The sequence below is a fragment of the Leptonotus elevatus genome, chromosome 1, assembly GCF_054856555.1.
Source record: "Leptonotus elevatus isolate MCC_2025b chromosome 1, RoL_Lele_1.0, whole genome shotgun sequence".
NCBI lineage: Eukaryota > Metazoa > Chordata > Actinopteri > Syngnathiformes > Syngnathidae > Leptonotus > Leptonotus elevatus.
Genome location: NC_141239.1, coordinates 31,561,521 through 31,578,196, shown reverse-complemented (window position 1 = coordinate 31,578,196; position 16,676 = coordinate 31,561,521). Strand labels below are relative to the sequence as shown.

At 41.5% G+C, this 16,676-nt stretch overlaps 1 protein-coding gene across 1 annotated transcript in view; it reads left to right on the top strand.

Annotated features, from left to right (window-relative positions):
- The first annotated feature begins 373 nt into the window (after nt 1–373).
- pitpnc1a (phosphatidylinositol transfer protein cytoplasmic 1a) overlaps nt 374–16,676 on the top strand; it is a 51,839-nt gene continuing 35,536 nt past the window's right edge. The window contains exon 1 of the mRNA XM_086092143.1: nt 374–793. Within this exon, the coding sequence (XP_085948269.1) occupies nt 746–793 (48 nt within the window). The 5' untranslated portion in view covers nt 374–745. The remainder of the gene's footprint in view (nt 794–16,676) is intronic.

Below are 16,676 nucleotides of genomic sequence, written 5' to 3'. Positions count from 1 at the left end.
TCAGTTGTTTAATTTGTTGCGTTTTCCGCTCAGTTATAATCTCGTTTGTGACTTTTAAATCATTGAGGTCATAAAGCCTTATCTGCAGTTCTATTTAGGAAAAAAACAAACACTATCAAAGAATCCTGTTTAGGATTCCAAAATAAGCTCTAACAGACTATTTCATAATTCGACTACTAAAACAGAAACACAGATTTAAAGACGTATGTGATTAATTCTGAGACTAAGAAAAACCGCTACTTCAACACGAGTTAAGTTGTTTTAGCTAGCATTTAAAAGCACTATGACGTTTTTTTATTGCGAAATCCCCATTGCTGTACTTCCTGTTCCGCCTCTTCACTAACTTCCACTTGACTGCGTCGCTTCAGTTCAGACTGCCGTGTTCTTTCGCTGCTCGAAGCTGCTTGAACCAACTGGGGAGTGGAGTTCTTGAAACGCGGTGTTGGCGAGTCACCGTTGGGTTCGGCTACTGTTCTCATCTTCTTCTTTTTTTTGGGACATATTATCCTCACTTTGAAACTTCCCACTCGACTGATCCCAAGCGAGAGAGCATAAAAAAGTGAGCGTAATCAAGGTGGCATCTGTGAACTTTACAGCATCTTTGGGAGTGGAGGAGGGTAAACGGGGGGGTCAAATGGCTGTCATTCCTCTCAATGAATGATTTCAACCGAAAGCCTCACTTGAAGTTCCACGAGTGAGACGGAAGTGTGCTTGTATACGAGAAGAACATTTTGGGCTCAAGACTATGTTGATGAAGGAGTACCGCATCTGCATGCCCCTCACCGTGGAGGAGGTAAGGCACATTTATGTGGAATTAGCCACAAAAGCTTAATACATTGTTGTCTTTTAAAAAAAAGTATTTATATTCATTAAAAAAAAAACACTCATATGTTAAATCTTTTTTCCCCACTGTATGAATGAAAATTAGTCCATTCCCGCAACCCAAAACAACAACAAAATTACTAATGTGCTAAAACAACAACAACTATATAGTACTTTATACAAACATACGGTAAGTAAAGAGATGTAAATGATTAAACAGCATCTTGTTTTAATGCTTCAATTCATTGTTGATTGTGCCGCTCCTTCTGGTGTGCCTGCCTTGGCCATTTACTGAGAAACATGAAGTAGACGCACTTGATTCGCGTTAGTGGGTCACCTGAAAGGATATGTCTGATCTAATTTGGCCCCTAAACATTGAGTTTGATACATTTCACTATTGTTGTGTTCATTTGGAGATTGTGAGGCCTCTGGCACCAGGGGGCGCTGCTATCCTCTCCAAACCCTCTGTTTTGGCTTCAGTATATGAGATTAGAGGGGGATTTTGCTCAACATCAGCAGTGTTGGAATCATTTGGTTCAATATAAGGCTTTAAGTACATCGAATCATTTGGACTGACGGTTTTGTTTCGCTCACTGCACCATGGTTGCATGTCTTTTCCTGATCTGGGTTACTATTGGAATGCAGCGGTACAATGATGCTTATGAAACACATGCTCTTTTTGATCTAAAGCCTTGTAACCAAAAATCGACACAGTTGATCACGAGTTCCTGTAGGATGGATAATATCAGATGTTTGTATTTTGTGCTCATGCTTGGCCTAAAAAATGACGTACATGCACATCTTAAATTTCTCCAACCAGTTTAACATAGTGTCTTGACACCAACATGCCACAAGATGGCGCCAAAGCAGTAATTTTATATAAAATATGGCTTTGGCCTGAGCACAAAAACAACTACAGCAGTCAACTATATAGTCCACCATATAAAAATCCCTATGCTGTATAGTGATTATGTATGGAATGGTAGGGAGTGTTTATTTCCTACGCCCGACCACAATACAGCATGACGATGATGATGATGAATTTTCACTGCGCCTGAAAGTGAACTCCGTTTCCTCCACAAGTGGTTTATTGAGCGCAGCACTTGGCCTAAAGGTTTTAACGGTTTATGGTGCGAGGTAACCTTCCACCTTATGGAATCATTGCGTCTATAAATAAGCGCGTTGCCATAGAGGCTCATGGTCGTTAGCTTGAAATCGCATCGTTGTGAGGCTATTGACTTTGTTTTATTGTCTTTGCATTGGCTTGAGTTTGAAATTGAACTCATCCATATGTTGGGCCCGCACCTTGAAGTCTATTGTTCCTAATCTTGCGTGACGGTGACGTTTTAAAGCCTTAAGTGGTTTCTCCGAGTTTGATGTTTGTAATTAACGGTAGGCAACTTTATCACATCGTAAGTTTCACTCAAGTAAAAGTGGGGGATACAAATGTTCTTAGACCAGCTAAAGGCAATCACAGTTTTGTTTCCTAAAAACAAAAATGTGTGTGCATATGCTGACCTGAAATTAAACTTGAATTGCTAATCAACTACAGCTTTCGATAGGTTACTCAGCTCAATTTATCCCATGTTCCAAAAACATGCATTTTAGCCTTGAAGTCTTCATAGGTTTGAATGGTTGTTTGTCTATTTGTGCCCTGTGATTGGTTGGCAACTCCAATGAGGATGAGTGGTGCTGCTTTGAGTGAGTCGTGGAACTTGCTGCCAAATTTAGTATAAAGGAGACAAAATATCAGCAAGTAGTTTGTCTTTGAAGGACCCCGGGAGATATCCAGAATTGAACCTTAAAGGAGGGGTCTTAAGTTTACACACTTCATAAACACTGGATGCCATGGGAGGAGTCCGTTTTGAGTTGTTTGTTTACAAACACAAACTTTAAATGAAAGTGGCAGGCTTCCTGCATCTTTTCAGGCATGGCTTCCTTTATGGGTAAGCTCATGATATACATTTTAACCAATTTTCATGTTTGCTTTGGGGGTTGAATTTTCAACAATGCAAGAGATGACGTTTGTGTTTTATGGCACAATTTCAAAATTTTGCAATGCCAACCCATCTGGTAAATCAAAATTTCTAAGAAATTTGTCTGTGAAGGACTGTTGCAAACAACCAGAATGGAACCCAGATGTTCACTTCAAACCAAAATGGCGGACTTCCTGTGTCTTTTCAGGTATGGGTTCTTGAGATAATTTTTTGGGTGCGTTTAAGCTACGCATGATAAATATGTCTACTAAATTTCATGTTGCTAAGTCAAAATGGTTTTGAGGACTGCATTTTCAAAAATAGAAAAAAAACTTGATGTGTTTTATGGCAAGTCATCATACCTTTCCAGCTAGCACCACCCACACACGATGTCGAAAACTCAAATTATTCACAGTTTAGTGTTGCTAATCTGTCTATAAATGTGAATCAAGTCTCATAGTAATTGGACAAATTATTGAGAAGCAAGTATGTTTATGAAGTCACCTTGCTGAATTCTCGCGGCATTTGTGAGCTCACTAATGCTGCATTTGGGGACGGTCGGAAGTCGGACTTTTCCGAGTTCAAACCAGGAAGTGGGTACGGGAACTCTCCCGTGAACTCCGAAATTCCAAGACGAAGTCGGGAAATAAAAGTAACCCAGACTTCATCGACGGACTACAATGTGACGTCACTCTACAATGGCGACCCCTTTGGAAACACAAACCGTGAATGGTAAAACACAATTTACTCGAGTATAAAACTAGATGGCTTTCTTCAATCATAAATATTCAACATAACTTCACGTAACACAACGTACGTGACAGTATGCCGCTATCTCCCTTCATGAAAATTGTATGGCGAGCTACTGAATTGGATGACGTGCTTATGAAATAAGATAAAAACAACAAAAGAAGCAACATTTAAACTAGTTTTGAGGACCAATATAAAAAACAATTCATCACTATCCGCTATTTTGGTTGTTTACTATCGCCTCGAGCGCTTTTCAGGTCGGAACTGGGAAAAAACAACTCGGATATATGCGACTTCCGACCACCCTTGAAGGCAGCATAACTCCAGAGAATACATCTGGTACCAAGCCCGCTGATTTTTACCGGTGGTTCGGACCAATCACAAAGCGGTATTGTGTTTGGGGGAGGGATATGCAGCTGTGACGAAACCAGGAAGTGCCGACGCCATGGGAAACAAACAAACCTAACATGGACGCTGCAATTAATTCTGTTCTTGCAGAATTACTCATTGTTTTCTTGTTAAATGTTGAACAGCGAGAGGCACTTCGTGCATTTTAAGCTGGTAAAGATGTTCGTGCTTCCACTCCCGACGAGAGCGAAGACGACATTTTCATCCGTTGCCGTGATTGGTCAAAACCAATGTTAGGTAGACGTACACAAGATGCCTAATCGTCCAATCAGCTCGAAATATTGTACAGAATGTCCCGCCTTTCCCGAGCAAATCACCATAGAGCCAGTCCCGGATTGATATTGTGGAGGACTCCAGTGAGTGAAATAATCACAATTGAGCCTAAAATGTCCGCTTCAAACCAAAATGGCCGATTTCCAAACCAAAATGGCCGATTTATTGTGTCTTTTTGTGTATGGCTTCTTATGTTGTACTAGCATTAATACTGTGTTTAACTAATGAGATCGTTTTGTAGAACCAGAAGAAAATAGTTGTCAGTCTTGTTCCATATGTTTGGTAGGGAAACATTTTCAAAAATATGTTTTCAAATACATACTAATTGAAGAAACTATTAATTATTGATTGTTGCTATATAGTTGATTCACGAAAGGTCGTCGATTCCTTGTTTGTAAGTAATTCATTGAGTGTTTTCTTTTTTTAAGTGGCTGAATAAGGTTTAAAAACATAAACAGTCCATCCATTTTTCATCGGGCACATGTTGAGTCATGACTCGGGCTGCGCGTCACTAATCAGAGCCTTGTTGAATGGCCCCCTCTGCCAACTGTAAAGTGGTGTGCTTTGTAAAAGCAGCTGAATGCGCCCCCATCACTATCAGTCTTCAAACAGACCTCCGTAATACGTTTTTTAAATGGAAGCACTGCGGGCAATCGTGAGAATGTCAAGAGGCGCAAACAAATTAGGGTCATTATTATACATAATTGTGGTTTAAGTTACGTGGTTTAAGTCTACAATGTAGTCACTTTGTATTGTGGTCGTGACGATTATGTTGCATGTTGAACGACAGCTTGTCATGTGAGGCCAGTTTTGCTTTATTTCTGGAGTGTGAGTGTGCGTGAACTTAGATATAACAAGTTTTGCTTTGAGCGAAGGGGGTTGCTTCAGTGAAAATGGCTGCGAGGGAATGAGTTAATCGATTCTAATAAATATTCAACATACAACAACAACAATATTCGACAGTGACAACACTAGTTTATTGTATTCATTTTGCAATGTTGTATATCAGCAGGTGACACCCTCTTGTCGAGTAAGGTCAGTTTTGTTTTTATTTATCCTGCCAGTGTGTACATATGTAGACGCTCCATGTCTGGGCCGCGACCCAAAAGGTTGCGTTAGTGCCTCTCGCTGTGTTTTGGCTCAGCGACCTGACTAATGAGAGTTCTGCTCCCTTATTGTTCCCGCAGGAGGTCGTGTAGCTCGTGAACTGGCTCACACAAACACACACATATCAAGCACACGCAGCAGATGGATACAGTGTTGATAGGCCAGATGTCGTAGGATGAGGCATTTGGGAGACGACAGGTGTGCGTCAATAAGGTGCTGGATGACTTGAAGTGACTCAAGTCAGCGCAATTTGCTTGCGTTTTCACATATGAGCAGTTTCAAACGGCGTGCGGCTTCCCCTGTAATTAAACAGGCGCTAAAGAAGAAAAGAAAAAAAACAGGCGCTCATCAAAGAGCCTTTGGAGATGGTTGAGAGCTTTGATTTGATTTCCACTTTTGGCATGATCATCTCCCTTGGTGAAAAGATGAGTAAATGGGCTGTGAGTTAAGAGCAAAAGCAGAGCCCTTTCAAATCAATCATTATTTCAGATTGTTAAAAAATGGCAGTTTAGTCTATAAATCGATCCATACAGCCGTTATTGTTGACGCAAATCATTTTGGGTACATGCACATGCACACATCTGTTCAAATCTCAGCTTGTCGTGATATAAAAGTAAGACCGAGGTAAGTCATTTGAACTTTTTCTCCTTTTCATTTTCCCACAATACGGCTCATCAGCAAATGAAAAAAAAAAAAGCATTGTGGTGGTAGCATCATGCTTTGGGGCTGTTTTTCTTCTGTGACCTGAGGCCATAGACACCGTGGATGAAATTATCAAAAGTTCTAAAGAGCAGTCAGGCTTCTGCTAGAAAGCAAAAAAAAAAGAACATCTGAACTTTATTTGAAGTTACTTAAAGACAGTTTAAATGGCGGAGGGTGTGTGCTGACTCACATTTAATGAATTTGATTGAGTACTCGTGACTGCCACATCACAGTTATGAGGGTGTGCATACTTGTGCAAGCCCATTATCTCAGTCATTTTGTTTTAATTCCCTTCTCAAAAAGATGACTATTTGTTTCAGTTGAGTTGTAAAGATTATAGGCCAATTTAATGTTGGAAAAAGTTTCTCTTGGTCTTACGCATTTTTTACAGACTTTTTACTGTCTCCTCTGTAGTTAGAATAATATAACCTGACGACTGAAGAGCAATTGTCTTTTTAACTGTTGTGGAGTGACTTATTTGTGTTGAGACTCTTTCCATTAAACAGTTTTATGATTAATCACAAAGAAGCTTTTTTTAATTAGTCATAATCATGTAGTTGAAAAAGTTGTTATTTTACGAGCATCAAGATGTGATATTGCAATCTATAAACATTCCAAACTGGTGTAAGTTTCTCAAACAATTAAACAAGCAATGTTTTAGAAGGAAATGTGCAGAATTACCGAGAGATGCACTTTCCGGACAGAGCATGAGTACTTGCTTGCATGCAAGCATGAGGCCTGAAAAAAGCATTTTAAGCATGCAACATGATCTGCCTGTAATTTATGTCTTTGTTGTTGTAATCATTAAGAGACCAAAAAACAAGTCGGCCCTATGTGTAAGCATGAGATTTTACTCCAAGTAAAGAACCCACCAGTGGTTGTTGCCAATAGCAATCAAGCAGTTTTTCAACATTACATAATTTCAATCACATCCATTTTTCATGGCCTTTGATAAAAATTTAAAATAAATCGCACTGACATCCGCTGTTCCAGCTCTTATGCTCGTTTTCTCTCTAATATTTGATTTGCTGCCCTGGCGTCCCTTCAATCCAGCAGCAGGTCGCTTCTTTTTCGGAGCAACAACAAGTCATTAATACAGAACAATTTGTCACCCGGCTGTGGAATGATTCATTTTAATGGTGTTATGTGATGCTCCCTTTTTGATGCGCTCCGATCTGTTGCGAACTTGCAAGCAGAGAACCTGTCACACGACCGCGTTGTTACATATGCATTGTTTACACACGAAGCCACCCAGAAGTTTCTTACTTTCTGTTTTGATGTATGTCATATATTTCAATAACTGTTGAGTGTTTTCTTGACCTGATCTTTTAAGTGAACGATGGGCAAATCATGAAAGCGGCTTCTATGAATTATTTATGAGTTTGCCAGGATGGAAGCAAAGATGAAGAAGCGGTGCCTTGAAATAAGAGTTGAATTTGTTCGGTGTCCACGCTTGTAAAATAAAACACTCATAAATTGCTAAACAGTTTTTCAATTGCCACATTTTTTGCTTCAATTCAATCGGCTACTCCTCTTGATATACAGGCCTCGGCCACCTGGGGGCAATATAATACCGACGTAGCAATACACACAAAGAAGAGTAATATTGTAATATTTTCTGTCTACATGTTGCTGAATCACCATTGCTTATAGCTTTATAACACTGTGACAGAGATGCTATTGGTTTGCCCATCTATGGTGTTTTGTATTCTTTGTTAGCATTAAGCTAAACAGACTTTACTAGGCTTCTTGTTGTTGTTGTTGTTTCATGTTCTGACAGCAAACTTCATGTAGGAGCTGCCATCAACAACCTCCTTTTTGATTAATTGTTTACTATCCACCAAACTGCTGCTTGTTGAGAAAAGCACTTAACATTTTTGCTCATGAGTCAAAGAAAAAAAATCCACTGATCGTATATTATCATTTGTATCTCAAGGCACCACTGCATCTGAACTTCTTATCTCCATAATGTGACCACTTGAGCCACCTGTGAAAGTTCCATACATGTCAGTGCTACAATAGCAACGCAAATGTCCGGGCAAATGCAAAGGGTCAAGCTATACTATTAATAGCAGAGAGCTGACGGCTAAATTTAAAGCTGGTCATTTGGTCAGGTGACGGAATCAAAAGTGGCCGAGTCACCGTGACACATGCTAAGCATTTTAACAAGAACAGCCACTCGAACCCGCAACACAGTAACCATGTAGATAAAGTTGATGCTAAAAACAACCATAGCTGAGAAGAAAGCAAATAGAATCTGCTCAGTTTTTTGTTCATGGTAATGGCGAACCCTAAATTGATGTTTGAAAATAGCTTTAAAGATTAAATGCAAAAAAAAAAAAGGAGCCTCTCAGCTGTGTTCGAGGAGGGAGACATCAAAAACATGTAGGACTGCGGCTCTCTAGGACCCCTGCACTCGAGGGACCCCACATACCACCACCTTGACAATCACCCGTCTAAATGTTTTTTCTATGGAGGACTGTTGTTGAGTCATGACAGTAGTTTAGTAGTTTGTTCAGCGGGAATTCTTCAATCAAGTCATCTAGTCAATCATGGAGTTATGTGCTTGGCTTATCAAACTTTGCATCTATCTATCTATCCATCCATCCATCCATTCATCCATTTATTTTAGGACATTAATGGTGGGGTCTTTAGTTATGTCCGCTTGTGTTTGTAAACAACCAATTCCAAACTGACTCCTCCCATGGCTCAGCCCCCACTCTTCTCGTCAACACTGCGCCTGAACAAAAGGCGCTCCAAACTGGAGGGAAAAAAAGAGGCACTCAAAAAGGGTAGCAAAGGGCGCTCCAAACAGGAGGTAAAAACTGGATAAAAAAAAAAAACACGTGAGCAAGACTCGACAAGGCAAGAGCTGTGGATATTAGCTGTGGGAACGCTTCCATGCACAGAACGTGACACTTCGGCAACAAGACAAGGGAGACACAGACTATTTAACACTTGAGGGTGATTGGGAACAGGTGGACACAATCAAGGAATGGGGCGGACACAGACACCACATGAGGAAGGGCAATTGACCTGAAACGAGAGGAGAGTTAGACTTTCAAAATAAAATCGGAAATGACAAGACAAAAAACCCCAAACCACCCCATTGCGACATTAAATTTACCAAGTTTAGGGCATGGTACCTTGAGGTGCAGATTCCTCGCTGACAGCCAGACTCGTTGGCCCGGCCGGTAGGTGGGTGCGGGCCTTCTCTTCCGATCAGCCGCTTTCTTGACACGGTCCCCTCGGAGTTGTAAGGCATGTCGAGCTGCTGACCATATCCGGCGACATCGGCGGATCATGGCATGGACGGATGGGGCAGACGCTTCCTCCTCTAGGTCGGCGAAGTAAGGTGGGTCGTAGCCATAAATGCTCTTGGCCCCGGTCCGACACAATGTTAACGGGGGAGTGTGCCCAATGGATCACCTGAGGGCGCAGAGACTCCTTCTTTGCAGGCTCGGGGTCGTGGAGACGAGATAGGGCGTCCGCCTTGGTGTTACGGTACACCGGTCTGTAGGTGAGAGTAAAGGAAAAGCGGTTGGAAAAAAGCGACCATCTGATTTGGCCTGTCGTGAGTTGAGTCTTTTAGATTTGCGAAGGTATTCCAGATTTCGATGATCAGTCCGGACCACAAAGGGTTGCTCCGCTCCATCGACCCAGTGTCTCCACTACTCCAAGGCCACCTTCACAGCCAGAAGTTCCCTGTCGGCGACGCTGTAGTTCTGTTCTGATTTGGAAAGCCACCGGGACAGGAATGCACAAGGATGGACCTTACCATCCTCAGGGGATCGCTGTGACAAAACGGCCCCAATCCCGACGCTGGAAGAACTGCCGCTTGGGGTCTGGGACTCTCAGGACCGGAGCCGCTGTGAAACGTTGCTTGAGCGAATTGAACGCCATCTCAGGCTCGGGAGACCAATGGAACCCTACCTGGGGAGAGGTTAAGGCATGCAACGGCGAGGCAATGGTACTAAAGTTCCTAATGAACCGCCTGTAAAAATTGGCAAAGCCCAGAAACTGTTGGACCTTTTTACGGGACTCAGGTGAAGGCCAATCCTTTACTGCACTAACCTTGTTGGCCTCCATTTGTACCCTTCCTGGAGCCACCACGAACCTGAAAAAGACTCTTTTCGGCCTTGACATACAGTTTGTGGTCTAGCAGCCGTTGGAGTATTTGAGTGACATGATTCTGGTGAGTGGCTAGGTCAGGTGAGTGGCTAGGTCAGGTGAGTATATCCCGATGTCATCTAGATATACAGACACAAAATAGTCAATAAAGTATTTTAGCACATCGTTAATCATGGCTTGAAAAACCGCAGGTGCATTGGTGAGACCGAAGGGCATAACCAGGTATTCATAGTGTCCACGAGGAGTGTTGAAGCCCGTTTTCCACTCGTCCCCTTTCCCGATCTTGACCAGTTGGTAAGCGTTTCGAAGGTCTAGTTTGGTGAATACTTTTGCTTGTTGCAGCTGATCGAACGCGGTTTACATCAAGGGAAGAGGGTAAAGTTTTTTTTAACGTTTTAACATTTTGTACTGTGATGATTTAGCGGGCTGTAGTCCATGCATGGTCTAAGCGATCCGTCCTTCTTGTCAACAAAAAAAAGCCGGAGACGAGGAGGGCCGAATAAGTCCGGCTTTCAAGGATGTGTCTATATAGTCATGAAAAGCTTTAGTACAATCGACCTTTGGGAAAAGTGGACGCTGGGATCAGGTCGATGGCACAATCATAGTCCCAATGTGGTGGAAGAAACAGGGCTTTGGTTTTGCTGAAGACCTCGCGGAGGTGATGATAGCACGATGGAACCGAGTTCAAGTCCGGGTATTTATTGTCTGTGGATGGACACAAGGTTAACAGCAGCAGAGTTTTTACTGTCAGCCGGCTTGCCCACCCCATTGTCAATGCAGTCCCTTCCCCAGTCCATAACCTCTCCAGAGAGCCAGTCTACACGCGGGTTGTGCTTGCACAACCAGGGATGACCCAAAATCAGGGTGTGAGATAGGGACTGGAACGCGTAGAATCAAAAGTATTCTTTATGCCCCCCCATGCACATTTTGAGTGGTAAGTGACCAGAAACGAGAGGAGAGTTAGACTTTCAAAATAAAACCGAAAATGACAAGACAAAAAACCCCAAACCACGCCATTGCGATATGACAGTTTCTACCTTTCCTACTACCTATCAGCAGTAGAACATGGGTTGGTTCCATCATAAACACCTGTTTCGGACCACAAAGCAGAGAACATAAGCGTTTTGTGAAGGGAAAAATAACAGTAAACGCCACTTACCTAATGGCTTGAGTTGCACGTCAGCAAAGTTTGTACATGGTGTTTGCCATTTAGTCCATGAACTGTGTCGTCTTTTCTCACAACTGTGAGAGTCCACAATCAAAGCAAAGAAAAACATAAAAAGAGTAAATACAATACATCATACTCACCATAGATGCTGATTAATGCTGAAATGTATTGTGTGCAGATTTCTACACATATACTTGTATCCGTCGAACATGGCTGGAACACGTTTTGCTCTGCTTGACCAATCAGCATACACATTCTCAGAGAGTGCATCCAAGAGAAATGTTACAAAATCAATTGCTCTCCTGCTGGTCACTGCTGATGGTGCATTCAACCACAGTGCTCAGCACGGCAATTTAAAAACAACTTTGCTTTTTGCATGTAAATGATTTTTACCATTTCCAAATGCATTCACGCTTTGATTGGTTTCCCCACTGTACGTCTCACCAGAAGTGATATTCCATTTAATACGTTAAAAGAATTCCTCGCTGCCAATAATGTGTCGCTGCAAAGCTCGAACACCTGTTGGGCCGCGCTGATGCTGCCTGTGGCGATGCGTTTTAAAATGCACACGCTGTGGCGCTCAGCTTCAAGCAGAGAGGCGTCAGAGGAAGTAAGGCCAGTGGTGGGTAATAATCAAGTACAAATGAATTTTTTACGTATCTACACTTTATTTCAGTCTTTAGTGTTCTGACAACTTTTTACTTTTAGTCCTTACATTTAAAAGCATAAAGAGCACATTTTGCTGTGCAGCTGCAAGCAAAAATCTGACTTGAAATCTGAAGTCCGATTTTGTATTTTTATTTATTTATTTTTTTACCGTATTGTCCATTCTGCCTTTTCTTGAGTGAGCCAGCTGCAACTAGGCATTTATTTTCATTTCAAAGGGAAAAGTTGAATTTAGATACTATACTCCAATGTATTACTTTTTCAAAATAGGCTTGTTGCTTTTGACACTACATAAAACAGGCATAAAGTCAAGAGCGGTTGCAAGCTTGATTGACTGAGGTCTTAAGGGTTACTGTATTTTAAAATTAAGTGTAAAAAGCAGTAACAGCAGCAACATGGAGGAACGTGAACGAGGGAACATTAATGCAACAGATTCAACGAAGTTGCTGTTATATCATTTGGTATCAATAGTTAATTTTGCCTCTTTTCAGTTAGCTATCGGTACTGTTAATGCTAATGGGGGCTATTTTACAAGTTGAGCCAACGCTAGCAAGTACTTGGTTTAAAAACAACAACATCATGCGACGTAATCATATTATTTTTGTTCACAATACAAACACTAGGCTATGGAAACGTGGAACTATCAATGTGGCTTGTGGAGTAATAATTTTTGACCAGCAAATACGATTAAACCTATTTGCAAGTGTATTTAAACATATTTGCAAGTATGTTCAAACATAATTGCGAATACGTTAAAACGTATTTGCACATACGTTCAAACACATTTGTAAGTACGTTCAAATGTACTTGTAGGCTAAATGCTCAAAACTTGCCACAGGGTATGAAAAATGTTTTTTTTTTTTTTTTTTAGCATAGCCTACATTATATCAATACATTTGAAAATTAAACATTGTTTATTTGTAATATTTATGATTTAATATGTCTGCAGTGCATGATTTCTGTTGGTCATTTTCCCCCATAATGCTACGGTGTATGCACATACGGATGTCAATACCCTTTGGAATTATGGGAAAAATGCTAAGTTTATAGCATTTAGCCTACAAGTACATTCAAATGTACTAGCAAAATTTTCTGTACTGGCAAATACGTTATATCGTACTTGCAAATGCGTTTGAATTTATTTGCATATGATTAAACGTATTTGCAAATGAACTAGGACTTGTGCACGAATCGGTTGGGACTCAAATTAAGCCGATTTATAATTTTCACATTCAAGTCATAATGCAAACCAACCTGTTGTGGAAATGGATGATTTTACCTCAGTATCATCTTTGACGCAATGCACGCCTCAGTTTACTTGGTCATGTGACCATATGCTCCAATAAGAGCTGCATATATACGGTGGAGCGGAAGTGGACGCCAGGGAAGGAATGTGTCTTTGCTGCTTAAGCTACACCGATGGATTTAAAGGGACAGTAACGTGAAAAAATCAAAAAAAATTGAGCTTTTAGCCAAGTTAAAATGCAAATTCCTCACCAAAAACATCACCAAAGTGGTGTTTACCTCCATTCGCCCTGAGAAATTCTAGGTCATTCTGCTCTCCAAGCACCAGCTTCTCCCAACCTGAGAAAACGAGCGGGTGCTCACTTTGTGACGTCATTAGGTGCGGAACTGACCGCCGCACGGCCTCTGTGGACTAAACGCACGCCCACTTTCTCTGAGACCTCCATGCTCGTAGGACAGTGATAAAAGTAGCCTTTATCAGTAAACATTCTGTCCAAATGAATTCAAAGCAATCAATTATCCTTCACATTTGCAATGCCAAAGTTTCAATGACAATTGGCCGTGTTAAATTCCCAAAGCTTGTGGTTGACACAAGTAACATTTCTGCACTGTTGAACTTAACTGAATGAATGGTTTAGTGTTTAGCATACTTCTTAAGTACAGAGTGTGTGAGTACCTTTGCCTAAAGAACACACACACATTGGATATTGATTGGGCATGGTGCCGATTAACTAATCTTTATTAGTCGTGGAATGCGTATTTGCCAGCTCATTTTGCTGGAGATCATCCATTATAAATTGATCAATTCCCACTTGTAAAGAGTCCCCGAAAATTCCCTGCAGTTTACTTAGAAGAATGGGTTTAATAACCGGAAATGGAGTTGTGACAATCTGTTAGGCCGCTATGTTTGTCTCTCTCGAATTAAAAACATCAATCAATAATGCTGCAGGCTGCTAATCACAAATAAAACCCAGCTTTAAAGCCCCTAAAGTTGCTGCTGATGTGTCGTTTCAATTAACATTGAAGTCATATGGCACTTGTTATTACTTGGACCTGCTCGGCCCTGGCCTTCATTACCTTCAAAATGTTCTGACATTCACTGCAGACCTTAGCTGTGCAGGCATGCTCGATGGGGGAGTTTTAAATTGGCCCTCTCTCACTCACTGAATTTGTGCCCATGCAGCTGTGAAGACAACACTGCATTCATCCTTCACACAAACACACACAAACACACACACACACAAGCCTGGAAGGGCTGACACACTGGAAATAAATCCCACACGGGTGAATCATGAATAAATCATTCCTGCTGTGATCTCCGAGATCTCAGGATTCACTTTAAATCTGCCATCTGTTGCTCTTATTTTCCTCCACAGAACACATTTCCCTTGACAAGTGCTTTTGTAACACTTGCTCTCAATTCACGAGATCTTGAAATGTTCATTATCACTTTTCTTGTTCTTGTCTGCACAGTGTGAAAGCTCGGAATAAAGATGAGGCTTCCTTTGGAGGGTGTGCAAAAGCATGCAATGATCCACTAAAGTTAAATCTCACCTCCGTCATCTCAGCCGATGTGTTGAGGATGTCAAAAACAAAAAAAGCCGTTGCTTGTCATATACACGTCTTAGGAGACCAATTTAGGGAATTGTGTTGGGGGGGTGGGGGGTGGTTATCTACAGTAAGGAGGAAAAAGAGAGATCAAGGGGGAGACGTTGTCTACCTCCATTATTTATGAAATTATTCAAATGCAACTCTTTCAAATGATAAACCACCTCTTACTTTTGACTAATTGTATACAAGTCACGTTAGTATTAAATATGAACAACAAAAGTTCAAAAATATACCCGAAAACACAACTTGTGGAACAGTTGTAGTCATCATAGGAGGCATGACCAATCGACCCACGTTTAGTCCCACAGTTCAATTTAACGTAGGTTGAGCGACGTTCCCAAAGCAAACATCTTGGTCCACAGAAAAGGGCTGCAAATGTTTCAAGCAACGTGTGCAGACAGTGAAATGTCTGCCAATAATAGTTTTCACTCACTCATCATTGTCTTCAACAGTGAAATCCTAAAATCCTTTACTATGTCCATGAGCTGCCGGACACAATTACAACTGTGAGTCAGTGAACGCTCAACAGGTACGCCAAATTCCACATTGTGCATTCGACCAGGGTACATTTGTTACCTGGGCCTTCAATGGAGACTTAACGGACTGAATACCACCACTATTACGTTGCACTTATCGAACCACCAATAACTCTTGCTAGCCGTAATACGTTTTGTTCTGACCAACCAATCAAAATTGCTGAAATCATTGAAAGCCAGGTCGCTGAATTTAAAAAATGGTTGGTTCAAGACAGAGTCTCATTGTTAATGTACGCATACTTGACGTTACATGGTCCAGCACGACTGCTCGTGAAGATAACTGGCAAATCATCTTAACATAGCAACACACACAGGCTGAAATCTGATTGGACAAGAAAGGCTTGCGTCCACATACGCAAACTGGCAGCAGTGCAGCCAATAGGAAGACTACCAAATTTCATGTGACAAATACTAGAATGTACCTCAAATGTCTCTAAAGACTGACGGACTTAGTTTGAAGGTACAGGACTGAAGTCTGAAAGACAGAAGTAGCTAGAGGAGACACAGGTGGCTAAACACGGCAACAGGAAATCAACGAGAAGACTCGGCAGGAAACTCTTAATAATCTATCGTCGCTTCAAGCCTCACTTTGTGTCAACACGCTGTCTTAAACAAGAGGCGATAGCGGCCGCTCAGAATAGAAACGAGGCGGCCAGATTAACGGGACAGGTGGTGGCTGCGATGTGGCGTGGTGGGCGGTAGGAGCAGCTGGCCGTGTCACAGCGTGCGACCATCACAATGTATCAGGACGCATTGTGTGCTCTGATAAGTGAACACACTCAGAAATGCCTTCCAAAGTGGCGTTCATCACTACTCATCTCTTTGGATGTGTCATTGAAGGTTTATTTTTGTTCCCTGGCGCCCACAGCTGCGCTAATCCGCTTTTATGTCACTGATGTGAATACAAAACAAGAACAGTGGCAATGTGTGTTTTTTTTTTTTTATACATGATATTAGATAGACGCTGTTGCTGCTGGCTGTGCATTTGGTACCTGGGTCATTTGCAGGGACTTTGGCCCGCAATACACAAAAAGTTGAGTTGTCTTTCTTCAGGTATTTTTCAGGAGTCGAAAGGGGCATTTGCACCATTGTGGGAGCCGACTTTCTTCCTAGCCAATGGAAGTGATCCACTCAATCCCTTTAAATTCATTCTTGGGCTATGTTCACCCCGCAGGGTGTAATTCCAAATTCTTTTTTTTTGTTTTTGTTTAAACCGATCTTTTTATATACTCTTTCATATCACAAAAGCAAACACAACTTCTAATGTCAACGGAACACGTC